This window comes from Phaethon lepturus, unplaced genomic scaffold (assembly GCF_000687285.1).
Source record: "Phaethon lepturus isolate BGI_N335 unplaced genomic scaffold, ASM68728v1 scaffold3738, whole genome shotgun sequence".
In the NCBI taxonomy this organism is placed as follows: domain Eukaryota; kingdom Metazoa; phylum Chordata; class Aves; order Phaethontiformes; family Phaethontidae; genus Phaethon; species Phaethon lepturus.
Window position 1 is genome coordinate 1 of NW_010558164.1, and position 16,223 is coordinate 16,223.

Below are 16,223 nucleotides of genomic sequence, written 5' to 3' on the forward strand. Positions count from 1 at the left end.
GAAGTCGCAGGCTACCGTTCATGTTTCGGCCAGGTGGGGTCTGCGGCACAGAATACTGTTCTCGGGGTCCTCTAAGTCTTGGTGTAGGGCTCAACCTCTGTGGGCTGGTTCTTTGCTGTAGTTTGTAGTCTGTTCCCCGTGCAGGCTGAGCCTTCTTGGTGTACTGGACCCCATGCTGAGCACGTGTGTCCTTTGAATTGTAGCAACCTGAATGTTCCTTTTTCTTTACGGTCCCTATCCTGACGGCTGATGTGATGAGATGAAAAATTTGAAAGAGTTTAGACTAACTTTGCTTCTCACCTGAGAAAATCTTTCTTAGCCTCCACAAATGCCAATGAATCAAATCCTTGTAGTGTGAACTACTCTGACTCGCTTCCTGTGATCTTGGAGGCAAAACTGGCTGATCCTTTTTCCTAAGCCATGTCTTGCTTTTCTCTGTTCTGTCATATATACTTTCCCCCAGGACTCTCCTTCACATATGGAGGAAGGATGTAGTCAGTGACACAGCTGGGGACAGTCCCACCCATCCTGTACCAGCCCAGTCCCCCTCTACTCCATCTGTTGGAGGAAGGTGTCCCACCTTTCTGTGGAAAGCCTGTAGATAACAGCCTTTACTGTAACTTGTGTGATGCAATGGATTGCTATGCTGCTGTGTAGGCTTTTTTTCTTCTCCCCCCTCCTCCCCTTTAGGATCTGGTTTGATGATGCTAGAGGTGGTGGTAGGAAGGTTTGAATTAATTTAGTTTAAGCAGACCAGCTATGATAGTGTCTTATTTTGGGAGTAGTTGGCTGGCCTGCAATTATTGTACACCCAGGATTGAAGTACCTTTAAAGTACCTTTGTACCACTTAATGATAGATTATAACTTCCGTGTTTTCAAAATAACTGGATATTTCTAAACATAAAACATGGCTATGTCACTTACCCTATGTGGAATTCTACTATAAACAAAGTAACCGTGTCTGGTTCAGGGAGCTTCTAAGTTGTAGATTGCTGGAGGCTAGAAGGAGTATGCGTTTTAAATGTATGATGCAGAATGTAATTCTATTGACAGCACACCTGTAATAAGAGTAAGAACAGGCCAAGCAGAAAACATAGATACAATCTCATTAGATTTTTAATATGAATCATAGAATGGTTTGGGTTGGAAGGTACCTTAAAGATCATCTAGTTCCAACCCCCCAGCCATGGGCAGGGACACCTTCCACTAGACCAGGTTGCTCAAAGCCCCTTCCAGCCTGGCCTTGGACGCTTCTAGCAATGGGGCATCCACAAATTCTTTGGGCAACCTGTTCCACTGTCTCGCCACCCTCATAGTGAAAAATTTCTTCCTTATGTCTCCTCTAAATATCTAATCTAAATCTACTTTCTTTCAGTTTAAAGCCATTATCACTCGTCCTATCACTATACACCCTTGTAAAAAGTCCCTCTCCAGCTTTCTTGTAGGTTCCCTTCAGGTACTGGAAGGCTGCAATAAGGTCTCTCCAGAGCCTTCTCTTCTTGAGGCTGAACAACACCAGCGCTCTCAACCTTTCTTCATAGGACAGCTGTTCCATCCCTCTGATTATTTTTGTGGCCTCTTCTGAACCTGCTCCAGCAGGTCCATGTCTTTCTTGTACTGAGGACTGCAGAGCTGGATGCAGTACTGCAGGTGGGGTCCTGCCAGAGCAGAGGGGCAGAATCACCTCTGTTGACCTGCTGGCCATGCTTCTTTGGATGAAGATATGGTTGGCCTTCTGGGCTATGAGCATACATTGCTGGGTCATGTTGAGCTTCTCATCAACCAACACCCCCAAGTCCTTCTCAGCAGAGCTGCTCTCAATCCATTCTCTGCCCAGCCTGTATTTGTACTTGGGATTGCCCTGACCCATGCGCAGGACTCTGCACTTGGCCTTGTTGAATTTATGAGGTTCACAGGGGCCCATTCCTCAAGCTTGTCCAGGTCCATCTGGGTGGCATCCCTTCCCTCCAGCGTGTTGACTGTACCACGCAGCTTGGTGTCATTGGCAAACTTGTGAGGGTGCACTCAATCCCACTGTCCATGTCACTGACTAAGATGTTAAACAATGCCGCTCTCAGTACCAGCCCCTGAAGGACACCTCTCGTCACCAGTTTCCATCTGGACATTGAGCTGTTGACTGCAATGCTTTGAGTGTGACCGTACAGCCAATTCCCTACCCACAGAGTGGTCCGTCAGTCAAATCCATGTCTCTCCAATTTAGAGTCAAGGATGTTGTGCGGGATGGTGTCATATGCTTTGCACAATAACATCAGTTGCTCTTCCCTTATCCACCAATGCTGTAACCCTGTTGTAGAAGGTCACCAAATCTGTCAGGCACGAATTTGCCCTTAGTGAAGCCATGTTGGCCGTCACCAGTCACCTCCTTATTTTCCATGATCTTGCTGAGCACAGAGGTGAGACTGACTGGCCTGTAGTTCCCCAGGTCTTCCTTTTTCCCCTTTTTGAAAATGGGGGTTATGTTTCCCCTTTTCCAGTCAGTCACCAGACTGCCACAGCTTCTCAAATATGATGGGTAGTGGCTTAGCAACTTCCTCTGCTAGTTCTTTCAGGACCTGCAGATGCATCTCATCAGATCCCATGGACTTGTGCACCTTCAGGTTCTTTAGATGGTCTTGAACCTGATTTTTTTCCTACAGTGGGCAGTACCTCATTCTCCCAGTCTCTGCCTTTGCCTTCTGCAACTTGAGCAGTGTGGCTTGAGCACTTGCTGGTGAAGGCTGAGGCAAAAAACTCATTACGTACCTCAACCTTATCGATATCCAGGGTAACCAGGTGTTCCTTCCAGAGGGCCCACATTTTCCCCTTGTCTTCCTTTTACCACCAGTGTTCCTATAGAAGCTTCTCCTGTTGTCCTTGTTGTCCTTGGACAGATTTAATTCTATCAGGGCCTTAGCTTTCCTAACCTGATTCCTGGCTGCTCAGACAGTTCCTCTGTGTTCCTCCCAGGCGACCTGTCCTTGCTTCCACCCTTTGTAGCCTTCTTTTTTTGTGTTTGAGTTTGTCCAGGAGCTCCTTGTTCATCCATGCAAGCATCCTGGCATTTTTGCCTGACTTCCCCTTTGTTGGGATTCATCACTCCTGAGCTTAAGAGGAGGTGATCCTTGAATCTTAAACAGCTTTCTTGGGCCCCTCTTCCCTCCAAAGTTTTATCCCATACTACTCTACCAAGCAGATCCCTGAGGAGGCCAAAGTCTGCTTTCCTGAAGTCTAGGGTAGTGAGCTTTCTGTGTGCCTTCCTCACTGCCCTAAGGATCTTGAACTCCACCATTTCACGGTCACTTGCAGCCAAGGCTGCCCTTGAGCTTCACATTCCCCACCAGCCCCTCCTTGTTGGTGAGAACCAGGTCCAGCCTAGCACGTCTCCTCATTGGCTCCTCTGTTGCTTAGAGAAAGAAGTCAACGCATTCCAGGAACCTCCTGCACAAACCTGCTGTGTTGTCCCTCCAACAGACGTCGGAGTGGTTGAAGTCCTCCTATGAGAACCAGGGCTTGTGAATGTGAGGCTGTTGCTATCTGTCTGTAGAGGGCCACATCAGCTCCATCTTCCTGGTTGGGTGGCCTGTAGCAGACCCCCATTGTAATGTCACCTGTCCCTTCCCTTTAATCCTGACCCATAAGCTCTCCGTCAGCTCGTCATCCATCCCCAGGCAGAGCTCCATGCACTCCAGCTGGTCACTGACATAGAAGGTGGCACCCCCTCCTTGTCTCTCCTGCCTGTCCTTCCTAAAGAGCCTGTATCCTTCCATTCCAGTGCTCCAGTCATAGGAGCCATCCCACCATGTCTCAGTGATGCTGGGAAGATCATAGCCCTGCAGGTATGTGCAGGTCCCTAACTCCTCTTGTTTATTTCCCATGCTGTGCGTGTTTGCATAGAGGCATTTAAGTTTGGCCCCGATGAAGCTGACTTGCTGGAATTCCTTTGTGGTGCTCTTCAGGTGCTTTCTTGCTGACCTGTGATCCTTCTCCAGGCTTTGGGCATCTATTGCTGGCACTAGCATCAAACTTGTTGGAGTGGGATGGGAATGTTATATGAACACAAACCAACTCCTAATAGCAGGTCTGTGCTATCAATTCTGGAAAAATACCTTGCTGCAGTAATTGGAAAATAAACTTGATGATTTTGATATAAATATTTAGCTTACTTTGTCCTTGAGCTTTCTTTCGTCACTTTTCTTCCAGACTTCAGGAAAAGGTCCTAATTCTTAGACATATTCTAACAAACTTTGTCAGGATTCCTCAAGCTCTTTGACATGTCAGAGACAATGGCAATCCTTCAGCTGGTCTCTGGACCACATTTGTTAAATGCTTCCCCCATCCCTTTAGGATAGCTTATTTATTCTTTACATATATCCAGAAAAGGAGACTTTGTAGTCTTATTTTTCTGATTCAGGATAGTGAACAGCAGTTTAGGACTGCGGGAGCAGTAAAACTTCAGATGGCTGTCAGATTTTGGGTTTACTGGAATGGGAGAATCCTGTCCTTTCACTTTCAGTACCAATTCAGTAAACTGGATTTTTCTGCTGACGAATTCAATTTTTCTTGTTACACTGTTAGAATTTGTGTTCAGAAATTGATTAGGCTTAGCATGAAATAAGATTTTAATTAAAAATAAAGCATCCTAACCCCACCATAAAAAAAAAAAAAAATCAGAAAACTCAAAGCAACTCTAACTTCTGTGTAGAAGCACAGTTAAGTGCAGTCCAGTGATACTGGCATACCGTTCTGGCTACATCATTATGTCTTTATATTAGCTCTACATTCTTAAAATGGACTGTTTCTTTTCCTAATGTGTTCAGGATGAAAACTCCCCTTGGTTGTCCTCAACTGTGTGTAAATTTGACTCTGTTTTAAGATGACTAAATATTCTAATATTTTTGGCTTATCTCTGGTAGTGGGCAGGGACCATCATCTGGAATGATGCATGTTGTGGGATGGCAAGCAGGAGTGAACTGCTCACCAGTGGGCTCTATGTTAACACCTGAACTTTTGCCTTGAGAGCAGGTGATGGGTCTATAATCCAAGGCAAATAGGATGTTGAGGATTGCTATGACAAGCAGTAGACAAGAGCATGTCACCCCAGTGTCCCACACTGACCATGTCTGAGAAAGGGGCTAGTGTAAGACCTTTCTTAAGACATGTCTTAATGTTAGACATTCTCTTTCCCCACCCCTGCATGCATGGGAACAAAGGGTTGGCATTTTTGATGTTGTTCTCAAAGCTCTGGTTTAGGACAGTATCTTCTAGATGAAAGAAGTTCTGCTGATGCTTTTCAGGCAAGGACCATAGTCACTGTTCTGCCAGAGGCTCTTTAATCATCAGCTGATCAGGATGTTCTTTTTCCTTGTTTTAATCGCCAGTCTGCAGAAAGTGGAAGAAATCAGCCACTTTCTCCTCTTCTGGGTAATCTTAATTTTACAGGCCACAGTTGCATAGTAGCTTTGGAACAAAACAACTCCTGTCACTCTTTTTGAGGAACACAGGGCTGCCACCATTTAGCAGCAGAGAAAAGGAACTTTGCAGAAGTTGAGATTAATCTCTAGTCCTCTACTAATTATAGCCTTTTTTCCCCGCTTTCCCTAACCCTGTCCAATGCTGTTCTACCTTTACTTGTAGGCCTCTAGAGAAATAAAAATGTATGCAGTAAGCCCTCAGACAAATACAAAAAAATATTTTGTCTGTGTAGCTGGGGGAAGCTGTAATTGTCCTCATTCTTTGTTTGCTGTCTTGCATGAATCCCCTTGTGTAGCTTGGCCTATGACAGGAGAACTTTGGCTCATCCCCTTGTTTTGCTACCTCGCTAGTGTATGACTGATGTTATTCTCACTGTGCTGGGGTCACTGTCACAGTAACCTAATTTGTGAGGCTGGGAGGGGGGAATATTGGAAGGGCTAAGAGGAAGAGAGTCCTAGAGGTCTCCTCAATTCCCTTTCTACTAACTCCCTGCCCTCCCCTGCAGTGCTTATGATTGCACCCTTCCAGAAAAGATGTTTTGATGGGCATGGGAGGGATTACTACACTGTTTTGAGGACATCTCACTGTTCTCACCCACAGAAAGGAGAAGTAGGGAGGAAAAAGAAGATCCCTGAGACCCTCATGCACTGACAGCAATTGCCCATGTGACAAAAACAGTACCTACAAGGGGTTCCCTCTTCACCTAGGTCTTCCCAGCTCTGTGGGTGTGATTGCAGGTGGCTGTAATCTTGTATGTCACAGCCATCAGAACTTTCACCTGGTCTCCACTTATCTGGATCCACTTACTGGCAGATGCCAGTACTGTAGTTACTGTGCCCTTTGAGAGTACCATGACAGAGCTACTGTTGTGACCAGGATATGCGGGTCTGGTGTTGCCTAGTTGCTGCCTGCAAAATACATGTTCAGATGCTGCAGTTGTAGCCTCCAATGCACGGGGTTAAATGTTGTTCTGGTACTGTAGACATCATCTGGGAGGTGATGGTGGTGATATGCAAGCACATGTCTTAATTGGTTTTGAGAACTTGACTGATGTTTTTGGTGAATCTGGGCCATAGCTGACTGTCAGTCCTTCGTCAATCCATAACTGGGTGAATAAGAATGTATTGAGCCACACCTGGTGGGAATACACTTACGTTTTGCACATTAGTGAGATTAATGATTCATTGCCAAATTTGTCTGGACTCACTTGTTGGATGGGGCATGCTTCTTGCCTAGCATGTAGGTTCATTGCTGCCTTAGCATGTTCCCTGTGTCTTCATTAAGTGACGTTTTGCAGCTTTTGTGAAGTGATTGCTGTGGGAGGGTCTGTGTGTCTATCCTTGAACCACTACACAGTGAGCTTTGAGTGCTTCCAGTACAGGTTGGTAGGTTAAAGAGCATCCAACAGTTTTGCCTTTCACACTGCGCTATGGAAACATCTCGTCTTGTTTTTCACATGATCTATTTCCTTGTCCCCTGTGTTGCCCAATTACAAACTTGCAGACTCTTTTGCCAGCAAAAGAGGAAAAAAAAAAAGTGAAAGCACATTCATAGTGCAATTTGTAGGGTGTCCAACTTGGCCTCTGTGTGGGAAGAATTAGGCTTGGGTGCACATTAACATGTAGTAGATCAGGCCTGTTTTCTGGTTCCTGCAAGGTTTTAGCTTTATTCCTTCCATTGCCTTCAGATGGTGGTGGTAGTGGAGGCTACATTTTCAGAGTGGAGGGACCCGTTTGTTGGCCTAACGTCATCTGGGGAGGTTTGCTGCTTCCCAGAGTTTTGCATTCTGGATGTTGTAGAGAGGCTACTGAGGCTCGCTTGGCTGCTCCTCCATGTAGGCACCAGTGATACTGGCAGGAGTGACCCGAAAAGTGTCGAACATGACTACATGGCTCAGGATGATTGTTAATGGTGTGGGGGCCCAGGTGGTGTGGGGAGGGGGAAGGGTTTGAGGATGGCTGAGCAGATCCTGCAGAATGACACTGGATTGCACAGCTGCTATTGGCAACAGGATTTTAGTTTCTATGACCATGGAACTGTCTGTCAGGATTGACTGCCTCAAAGAGACAGGATCCACCTGAGTAGGGCAAATGTACCTTTGCCAACAGGGCTGGTCAACCTGCTAAGAAGAATTTTAAACTGTGAATGATGGGGGAGGGAGAGATTCCTCTTGGGTAAGATCAGGTGAGAAAGTGGCGGATGGGGTAAGCAAGCAAAAGGCCTGGTGTTATGTGAACAAAAGAGAAAGCAACAGAAAAAGGATGAAATTGAAAACCCGAAGCACATAAAGAAGGAAGTACCTACAGAACAGCCTTGTGGGGAAAGCTCTCCTACCCTTCCCGGGGAATCATCATGCTTGGGTGCCTCTCTAAAATGCCTATAACACTAATCTGTGCAGCATGGGGAACGAATGGGGGAATGAGAAGTCTGTGGGCAGTTACAGAACTATGACCTCACTGGGATCAGGGATAGCTCACATGACTAGAGAACTGTGATGGATGGATATAGGCTTTTCAGGGAGGTGAGGAGAGGGAGTTGCCCTTTTATATGAGAAAGCAGTGGGAATGCTTGGAGCTCTGCCTAAGGACAGGTTATGAGCTAGCTGAGAGCTTGTTGGTCAAGGTTAGTGGGCGGACCAAGATGATTGATGTTGTGGTATGTGTCTGCTGATGACCTGATCAAGAAGAAGAGGTAAATGAGGTCTCCTTCAGGCAACTGGAAGAAGCCTCACATGCCCTTGTCTTTGCGCTCTGCTGGGCCTAATACTTAATAAATAAGGAAGGAGTGGTCAGGGATGTTCAGGTCACGGCAGTGACCATGAAACAGTGGCATTTGGGATCTTGAGAGGATAGAGCAGAGCAAAAAGCAGGACCACAGCCCTGGATATCAGGAGAGTAGACTTTAGCCTCTTCAGGGATCTGCTTGGAAGAATCCCATGGGCCACATCAAAAGAAGCATGGCCAGCAGGTCAACGGAGGTGATTCTGCCCCTCTACTCTGCTCTGGCAAGACCCCACCTGGAGTACTGTGTCCAGTTCTGGAGCCCTCAGCACAGGAGAGACATGGACCTGTTGGAAGAGGTCCAGAGGAGGGCCAGAAAAATGCTCAGAGGGGTGGAACACCTCTGCTGTGAGGACAAGCTGAGACAGTCTGGGTTGTTCAGCCTAGAGAAGAGAAGGCTCTGGGGAGACCTTATTGCAGCCTTCCAGTACTTAAAGGGGGCTGGTAAGGAAGATTGGGGCAGACTTTTTAGCAGGGCCTATTAAGGTAGGAGAAGGGGTAATGGCTTTAAACTACAAGAGGGTAGATTTAGACCAGATATAAGGAAGAAATTTTTCACAACGAGGGTGGTGAAAACTGGCCCAGGTTGCCCAGAGAGGTGGTGGATGCCCCATCCCTGGAAACATTCAAGATCAGGTTGGATGAGGCTCTGAGCAACCTGATGTAGTTGAAGATGTCCCTGCTCCTTGCAGGAGGGTTGGACTAAGTGACCATTAAAGGTCCTTTCCAACCCAAACTATTCTATGATTCTATGTGGTAAGCCAAGCAAAATAATGAGAAATAACAAATGAAGGAAGGAATTTGAATTGATAGATTCTGCTGACAGAAGATGACAAAAAAATGGAAGATGTCATCAGACAGGTTATCTCTTGCATCCAGTGTTTTTTAGGGGTGTTTAAGGAGAGGTAGACATTGTCTGGTGGCACTCTGCTCAGAAGTGTGATTAGACACAGAACCAAAAATGAGCTTCACAGTTGTCACATGCATTTATTCAACTTCTGTCTCTTGTTGCTGTGGATACTGGCTGTTGTTACTATTGATTTTTTTTTTTGTTGTTGCTGTTGTTTCATTGTTTTTGTGATGTTTGGTGGTGGTTGTTGGTTTTTCTGGCTTGGTTTTTGTTTGGTGTTTTTTGTTTGTTTTTGTTTGTTTTTTGTTTGTTTTCCTCAGAAGGCACATGTGAGGCTTATCCTAAGAGTTTCTGCTTTGGTTTAACAGCACCTTTCTAAGAATGTCTGGAAGTGTCACTGTACTAGAGACCAAACTGAGTAGCAAATGTAAAGTGCTTAAAAAAGGGAATGGGCAGAAGAGTGTCTGTAGATTCAAAATAAAGCAAAATCATAGGTGTACATTAAACAGAGGCACTTCTGAGACCATACTTTTCTGGAGATTTTCATCGAGTCTAAGTTAAGTTCCTTCCACCAGAACAGAGTTTGAGGGGTGACTGTTTCAGTGAACAGAAATACTTTACAGAATTTCTCTGTGCTGGGGTAGAAGGGTGCTTTCAATGAATAACTGTCTTGGGCTAGAAGTGTTGTCAAGCATGTACTACCAGGCTAGTTCAGCTAAGCTGGCACTACTTACTTTTGTTTGAGCCTACTGCTGTATTTGGTTTTCTCTTCTCTGCTTTACCAGTGATGAAAATAAACAAGATGTTATTTTTTTATAATCTAGAAGGACCATCTCAAACTCTCCTCCAGTTCAGTTTTAGCATCTAAAACTTTTATCAATGTTGTCATGAATCCATGTTCTCCTTGCATCCTGTTAGAGTTCTGGCGGGGTTGATTTGGTGGGTTGTGTTGGTTTTGGTTGGGTTCTTTTTTTGTTCTCCAGTGATTGAAGGTGTCACTGTGCCCAGCTATCTGCTGTCTCCCTGTGCTGGAAGCTGCAGTGTGTCCTTAGGTCTCAGTTATTTTTGTCTGCTTAGTGCATTAGCTTAAAATTCTAGTGAAAGTGGCTTCTTGACTAACACTTTGGACTGTGAATTGGACCCGTGCATTTCCTTCTTATGTTTTTTACTGGAGTTAGAGCAGAGAAGAGGTTAACATGCTGAAGGAGACAAATAGATACTAAGTTACCACAACTGGTTATGCTGTGAATGAATCAGTCCTTTCTAATTAAGAAGCACAGTCTCTGGTTCTGTTTTTACTAACAGGTTCTGAAACAGCTTTCATCATGCAATTTTTAGCTCTGTCTAGCTACCTTCTCCCTATGCAGGAATTGCATTGAGTGTTTATTCTCTGTTCAGAATGTTGTTGTTTTGGTGATGGTGATCTCTGTATTGTCTGTAATGCCTCAAAAGCATAAATTATTTACTGCCTGTTGCAAGTATCATACCAGCAACACCTTTTTGTGACAGTATTCACAAAAACCTAGGGAAGAAGGCTTTCTTCCTTTGTACTTTGACATGCAGTTCGAGTTTATGCACTGGAGTACTGGGAAGGGATTCGTCCTTGTGTCCTCCGCTGTGATTTAGTGTGTGTCTCTCAACCTAGAGCAATACAGCTACAAGTTCTTGGTAGATGTCCTAGGGCAAGGATTTTAGCACATGTAAGAATTGAAGGGCAGATGGGCTAAAGAAAGGCTGGCATTAGAGGAGGATTGTTGTAGATGCAGTACCTGATGGTGTGGAATCAGTGCTTGGCCTTTGGGCAATTGTACTTTGTATTGCAATTTGCAAATACTGTATTTTCACTCAAGGGTCATCCATAATGAAAGGCTTTACAGCTTTAAAATCTCCATAATGAAAGGCTTTACAGCTTTAAAATCTCCATTTTTTTTTTTTCTTGGCATTGTGGAGTGCTGTATGAGACTTTAGTATAGTCATGGTACACTTCTTTGTAGAACTTCCTAAATTGTGTAACTGATAATACAGAGTTGTGCTGGCTTGTGCCATAGACAACCTCTGGCTATCAGCTATGGAGGGAAAACAAACAAACAAACCCCAAAAGCTAAGTTGAATAAAGCTTGAAAGGATTAATTCTTTAAAGAAAAGACAACTGCAGGCATAGACAGCCAAGTAATTTCTGGTATGTGGTATGCTTCTAAACTAAGGTTTCTCAGCCCTCATACTGTTGTATTTTAGTGAACTTCAGAAGTTTTATGAGAATATAGTCTATAAGGAACTTAATTACATTCTGATGGCTTTTAATCAGTCTTTGTGAAGACCAGATGGTTGAGTCTGTCATTAGTGCCACTCTGATGTTGAAACAGGCACTCCTTGGAATAGCACAGTTTGCTTTCTTGTTTCTACATGTTATGCTTTGTTATGAAATTTCTCTTCCTAAAGTTGGTACATTCTGCTTTTGGCTCTTCTTACTCCCCGATTGCTCTGTTCCTGAATTTACATTAGTAATAGTTGTTCTGGTATCCTTTCATAGAAGCAATATCAACCATCTTAAATGGTCTTGACATTTTAGCTATCTGATGTAACTTTCAGAAAATCTTGCATTCTAAAAATTATAAAGGTGTGGAAGACTTTGAGGTGCCTTGCTGCAGTCTGAATAGCTGATTATGTTGATAATTATGATATTAACTCAATATATTGAGTTGGGACAGGGAGAAGTCTATAGATCCTTATCCTGGGAGATAGAGAACAGGAGTGGAAGCTCATTTCTGAACAGTTCACATTTCTGTAGTTCATCTAGTTTCAGATTCTTTTTAGCTTTATAGTGAAGAACAGCAGAGTCAAACTGGGCCTTGGACCTGTATTCCACAAAAGAAGTCTATCATCATTTATCTTTAAATGATAATACTGTTTAAAAAAATCTGCCAAAGCAGTAGTATTGGAAATGAGGGCGAATAATTTAAGGTCTGATCGTAGGGTGTACTGATCTGCTTCAGTTTATCTCTTTGGAAGACTTGCACACTTGAAACATAGTATGTTTTGTTATGTCCCACTGGGAATAAAAATTAAATCTAGTCTTTGGAACTAGATCACGTGTAGGTGCATGTTAAAATTGAAAAACTGAAAATGTGTGATGTAGAATGTTCTTAAAAAACAGAAAACATATCATACACCCTTTTTTCAAAGAAAGCTATGTGAAACCTGGTGCTGTGTTTCAGTTCTTTGATAGTTAGTCTTTGGGATGTTCTAATATCTGAATATTTTTTTCCCCTTAGGTGAGTGGAATCAAGAGTCTCTATGAGTCTGAACTGGCTGATGCTCGAAGAGTTCTGGATGAAACAGCCAAAGAGAGGGCTAGATTACAGATTGAAATAGGAAAACTGAGAGCGGAACTTGAGGAGCTCAATAAAAGGTAAGGGAAGTCCTGCTTTTTTTTTTTATATTAGTATGGGCAATATTTGCAGTGGGAGTGACACTGCTGATGCTTCTTAAAATGCCTTTTAGTAGATAAGATTTGAGAGTTAGAGATTTTTCTTGAGCATGTTGGTATATACATCACCTGGATATTAACATTGTTGGCCATAAAATTGCTTTTAATCCAGCCATGCCAGTACAGGCCTACTGTAAGTCTCCCTTCATGTGCATCTAAGTGGTTATAAAAGGAATGAAGTGTTTCCCTCCCTTGTGTTTTTCTGACTAGCTAATTGATTTATGATGAAGTATTTCTTGTTTCCTCCATAAACTTTGCTATATCACTGGATCTTCATTTTCTGTGCTGGGCCTTCTTGTTAAAGTCAACCATAGGAGATACTTTGTGGACTTTGCCCCTAAAATAAATGTCCAAATATGAAATAGCTATAGTGTAAGCATCTCTATTTAAGTCACTGCAAAGTCTGTTAACTTGGTGCATAGTTCATACCAGAAGACATGACTGCATGTGGTCAGATGACCCATGCGCTACAATTTACAAACTCTATTAGCTAGGACTTCATTAACCATAAAAAGACCTTATGGTAACTAGGTCAGACAAACACCTAAAGCTAAGTGAGATGAATACCACCCAGCCCCTCCTATGATGTTCCTGTTGTAACTGATTTAGCTCTGAAAAGCTTTAGGCCAGCAATGTTGGGGTTTATTTCAGATAATATATTTTGCGTGGCAGTTGGCATTACGTGGTCATCAAGGTTGTCTCGTCTCATTGATAGCAAATACTCCGCTTGCTTGGCTTTTAAAGCAAGCTCCGAAAGAGACCAGCAGCAGTAACTGGGAATTTGGTTTATCTTTCCTGTTCTGCAAGATGCTTATTTCTGTATTTTGATTAAGGTATCCTTGTCAGAAGTATCTTCACTTGTCAGCTAACGAGAATCAGTGCCAATTGATTCTGGTTCTTTAGGCTTTCGATAGTGCTAAAAGATTTTTACAAATACCTTGTTGTAGAATGTTGTGCATTTAGTGATGGTATTTTCCCTTGGGTCATCTCCCTTGCCCTTTGTTTGGACAATTGAGTTGCCCCTTACCAGTCACTTCAGTGACTGGTTAATTCTGCCAGACTAATTTCAAAATTTTTTTTTTGTTTTCTGAGATAGACTAAATATGAGGAAAATATGCATGGTTTTCCCTCTGTTTCAAGCTCATGACAGAGGAGAGGCTTAAGGATGCTGGCACAGTCTGGCCAGGAGTGATCCCACACATTGCCACTCTATTGATTGCTTGGAATAGATTGGGTTGCTAGGACAGGAGGTAATAGCCATCTGTCTTCGGACATCTCTGCTCTGGTCTCTCATGCTCGAGAGGGAGAAGAAAAGGGATAGCTGAAGTTGGCAGAGTAGAGAAAACATTGGCTTGAAACGATACCTGGGAAACCTTTCCTCAACATTAGACTGAATTGAATTTTAGTTGCTGATCCACAGGCTTGCAGCGCTTTCCTAGCTATAGGATCCAACTATAGCCAACCTACTGCTTCAAGAGCTGATTTCTCCTGTCTTTTTCCTCCTAAAGCCTGGGTTTGTGAACATGGAAAACCCATTCCTGAAGGCACTGAGGGTGCACCAGGGAGGGCACAGGATGTATTTGGGTGTGGTGACATCAGGCCTAATTTGTGTCCAAGGGACCCTGAGGCTTATCCTGCTCTTGCTTGGTTCCTGAGGCTGTCTAATTGCACAACTCCGGTAGGTTTGGGAAGCAGCTGACCAACTTGCAGCAAGACCCTTGGTTGGTACACAAGGATTTGTGACAGGACCTAGGAAAGAACACGGTTTGTCTGTCAGTGTACTGGACTTCAGAATAAGCATTTATGCTTATGTCTTTGGGCAATTTGTTCAGATACTGACAAATTATACTACCCCAGTATTCTGTGTGAGTACAAATTCAACTCTTGGTTTTTGGATATCCTGGCACATATTTTTGTTATTTCAGATTTTTTTACTTACTTACTATGTTACTGATGTTCTAACATTTTCTGGGGTTTTTTAGTACTTGGGATAATTGGACATCATCTTGCCTAGTAAGTCAATGAGAAGCATCCCAAGGCATTCTCTAGAGCAGTTTGTACTGGATTGGACCAAAGGTCCATCTAGCCTGGTAATCTATCTCTGTTAGAAGCCACTCATAAGCATCTGGAGAAGAGTAAAGAATGGAGCATGCATAACAACACTTCCCTGGACTATCCTTCCAGTCTTCAGCAATTCCCTTTGGCTAAGGGACTTCCTGAGGTCCAGCTGGATTCTGTATAGTAAGCCTTCATGGGTTTCCATTTCATAGTGTGACCAGTATCACAAGACCATCTGTTTGTTGTGTTCTTAGACTTAGCAAGGGGATTCCGAGCTTACCTACATTTTGTATGAAGAAAAACAGGTGTTTGAATGTGCCAGCCCAATTCCGTTGGTTCATTTATCCCCTAACTTTTGTATTTTCCTTCTTCATATCTCCTAAGATTTTCTCTTTAATGATGTCTTTTTTTCAAGTGGAAACATCTTACCTACTTAATTGCTGCTTCTACAGAAGCTACTCTGTGCCTTCAATCAATGTCTGTCATTTTTCCTGTTTTACTGTATCCTCTTGGGAAGAAAGGCTGCAGAACTGGACCTTCAAACAGTATTCAGGATGTGGTTGTACCATAACAGTGTTAAATGTCTTGTTCTGTATTTTATTTACAACTAATTTCTTAAATACAGTTGCATACTGAGTGCTTTCAAGCTGCTGATATGTGAAGAAGGATATGCTCCAGGTAGTCTTTCACATCAGACTCAGAGATGTCTCCCAACAACTCTTGAGTTGCCTGGGTGCTACAGAACATAGAACTCTTTCGTGGTAACCAGATCTGCCATGGCCTCTTTGGGCAGAGGTGAGGTAAGGCCCTCACAGAGCCATGCTATGCAGGGTTCTTACCCTTGCTTACCCTGCTTACCTTCCCTTTACGAAAGCCAAATGGACTCTGAATCTTCAAATTCTTTTGTGCTTATGCATGTGCCCACTACTTCTCTTCATTGATGTCTTTGTCCTAATTTTACCTATACAAGTATCAGGGTATGAGTTTCTCCTTTTGAAAAATTGGTATTTCATTTGTCGTTTTCCTTCTTTTAACTTATTGTTGTTCTGGTCAGGACATGCTGAAGCTGCCTTATCTCCAGGCTGGTCAGACTTTGTTCCCTCAGTCTCTTTTAACAGGGCATGTACTCAGACTCTCTGACCACCTTGGTGGTCTCTGCTGAACTTGCTCCAATTTATCAATGTCTTTATTGTACTGGGGGGGGGGGGGGGGGAGGGCTTCAGTTTCTTCAAGAAGAAAATCTTAAAGGTGCAGGAGCAGGTGGTCCCCATGTGCCACAAGAGGAGCTGGCAGGGAAGACGACCGGCCTGGCTGAACGGGGAGCTTTTGCTGGGACTCAGGAAAAAAAAGGAGAGTTTACCACCTTGGGAAGAAGAGGCAGGCAACTCAAGAAGATTACAAGGATCTCGTTAGGTCATGCAGAGAGAAAATTAGAAAGGTAGAAGCCCAGCTAGAACTAAATCTGGCCATGGTCATAAGGGATAACAAAAAATGTTGTTACAAATATATTAACAACAAAAAGAGAGCCAAGGAGAACATCCATCCCTTATTGGATTGGGGGGGGCCGGACAATGT

The 16,223-nt window shown here is 43.5% G+C and overlaps 1 protein-coding gene across 1 annotated transcript in view; it reads left to right on the forward strand.

The window, feature by feature from the left end:
• Positions 1-8,113: 8,113 nt before the first annotated feature.
• Positions 8,114-16,223, forward strand: part of RANBP3 (RAN binding protein 3) — a gene marked incomplete at its 3' end in the record, with an annotated part of 26,878 nt that continues 18,768 nt past the window's right edge. The window contains exons 1-2 of the mRNA XM_010292959.1: positions 8,114-8,128; positions 12,376-12,512. Coding sequence (XP_010291261.1) covers positions 8,114-8,128; positions 12,376-12,512 — 152 coding nt within the window. The remainder of the gene's footprint in view (positions 8,129-12,375; positions 12,513-16,223) is intronic.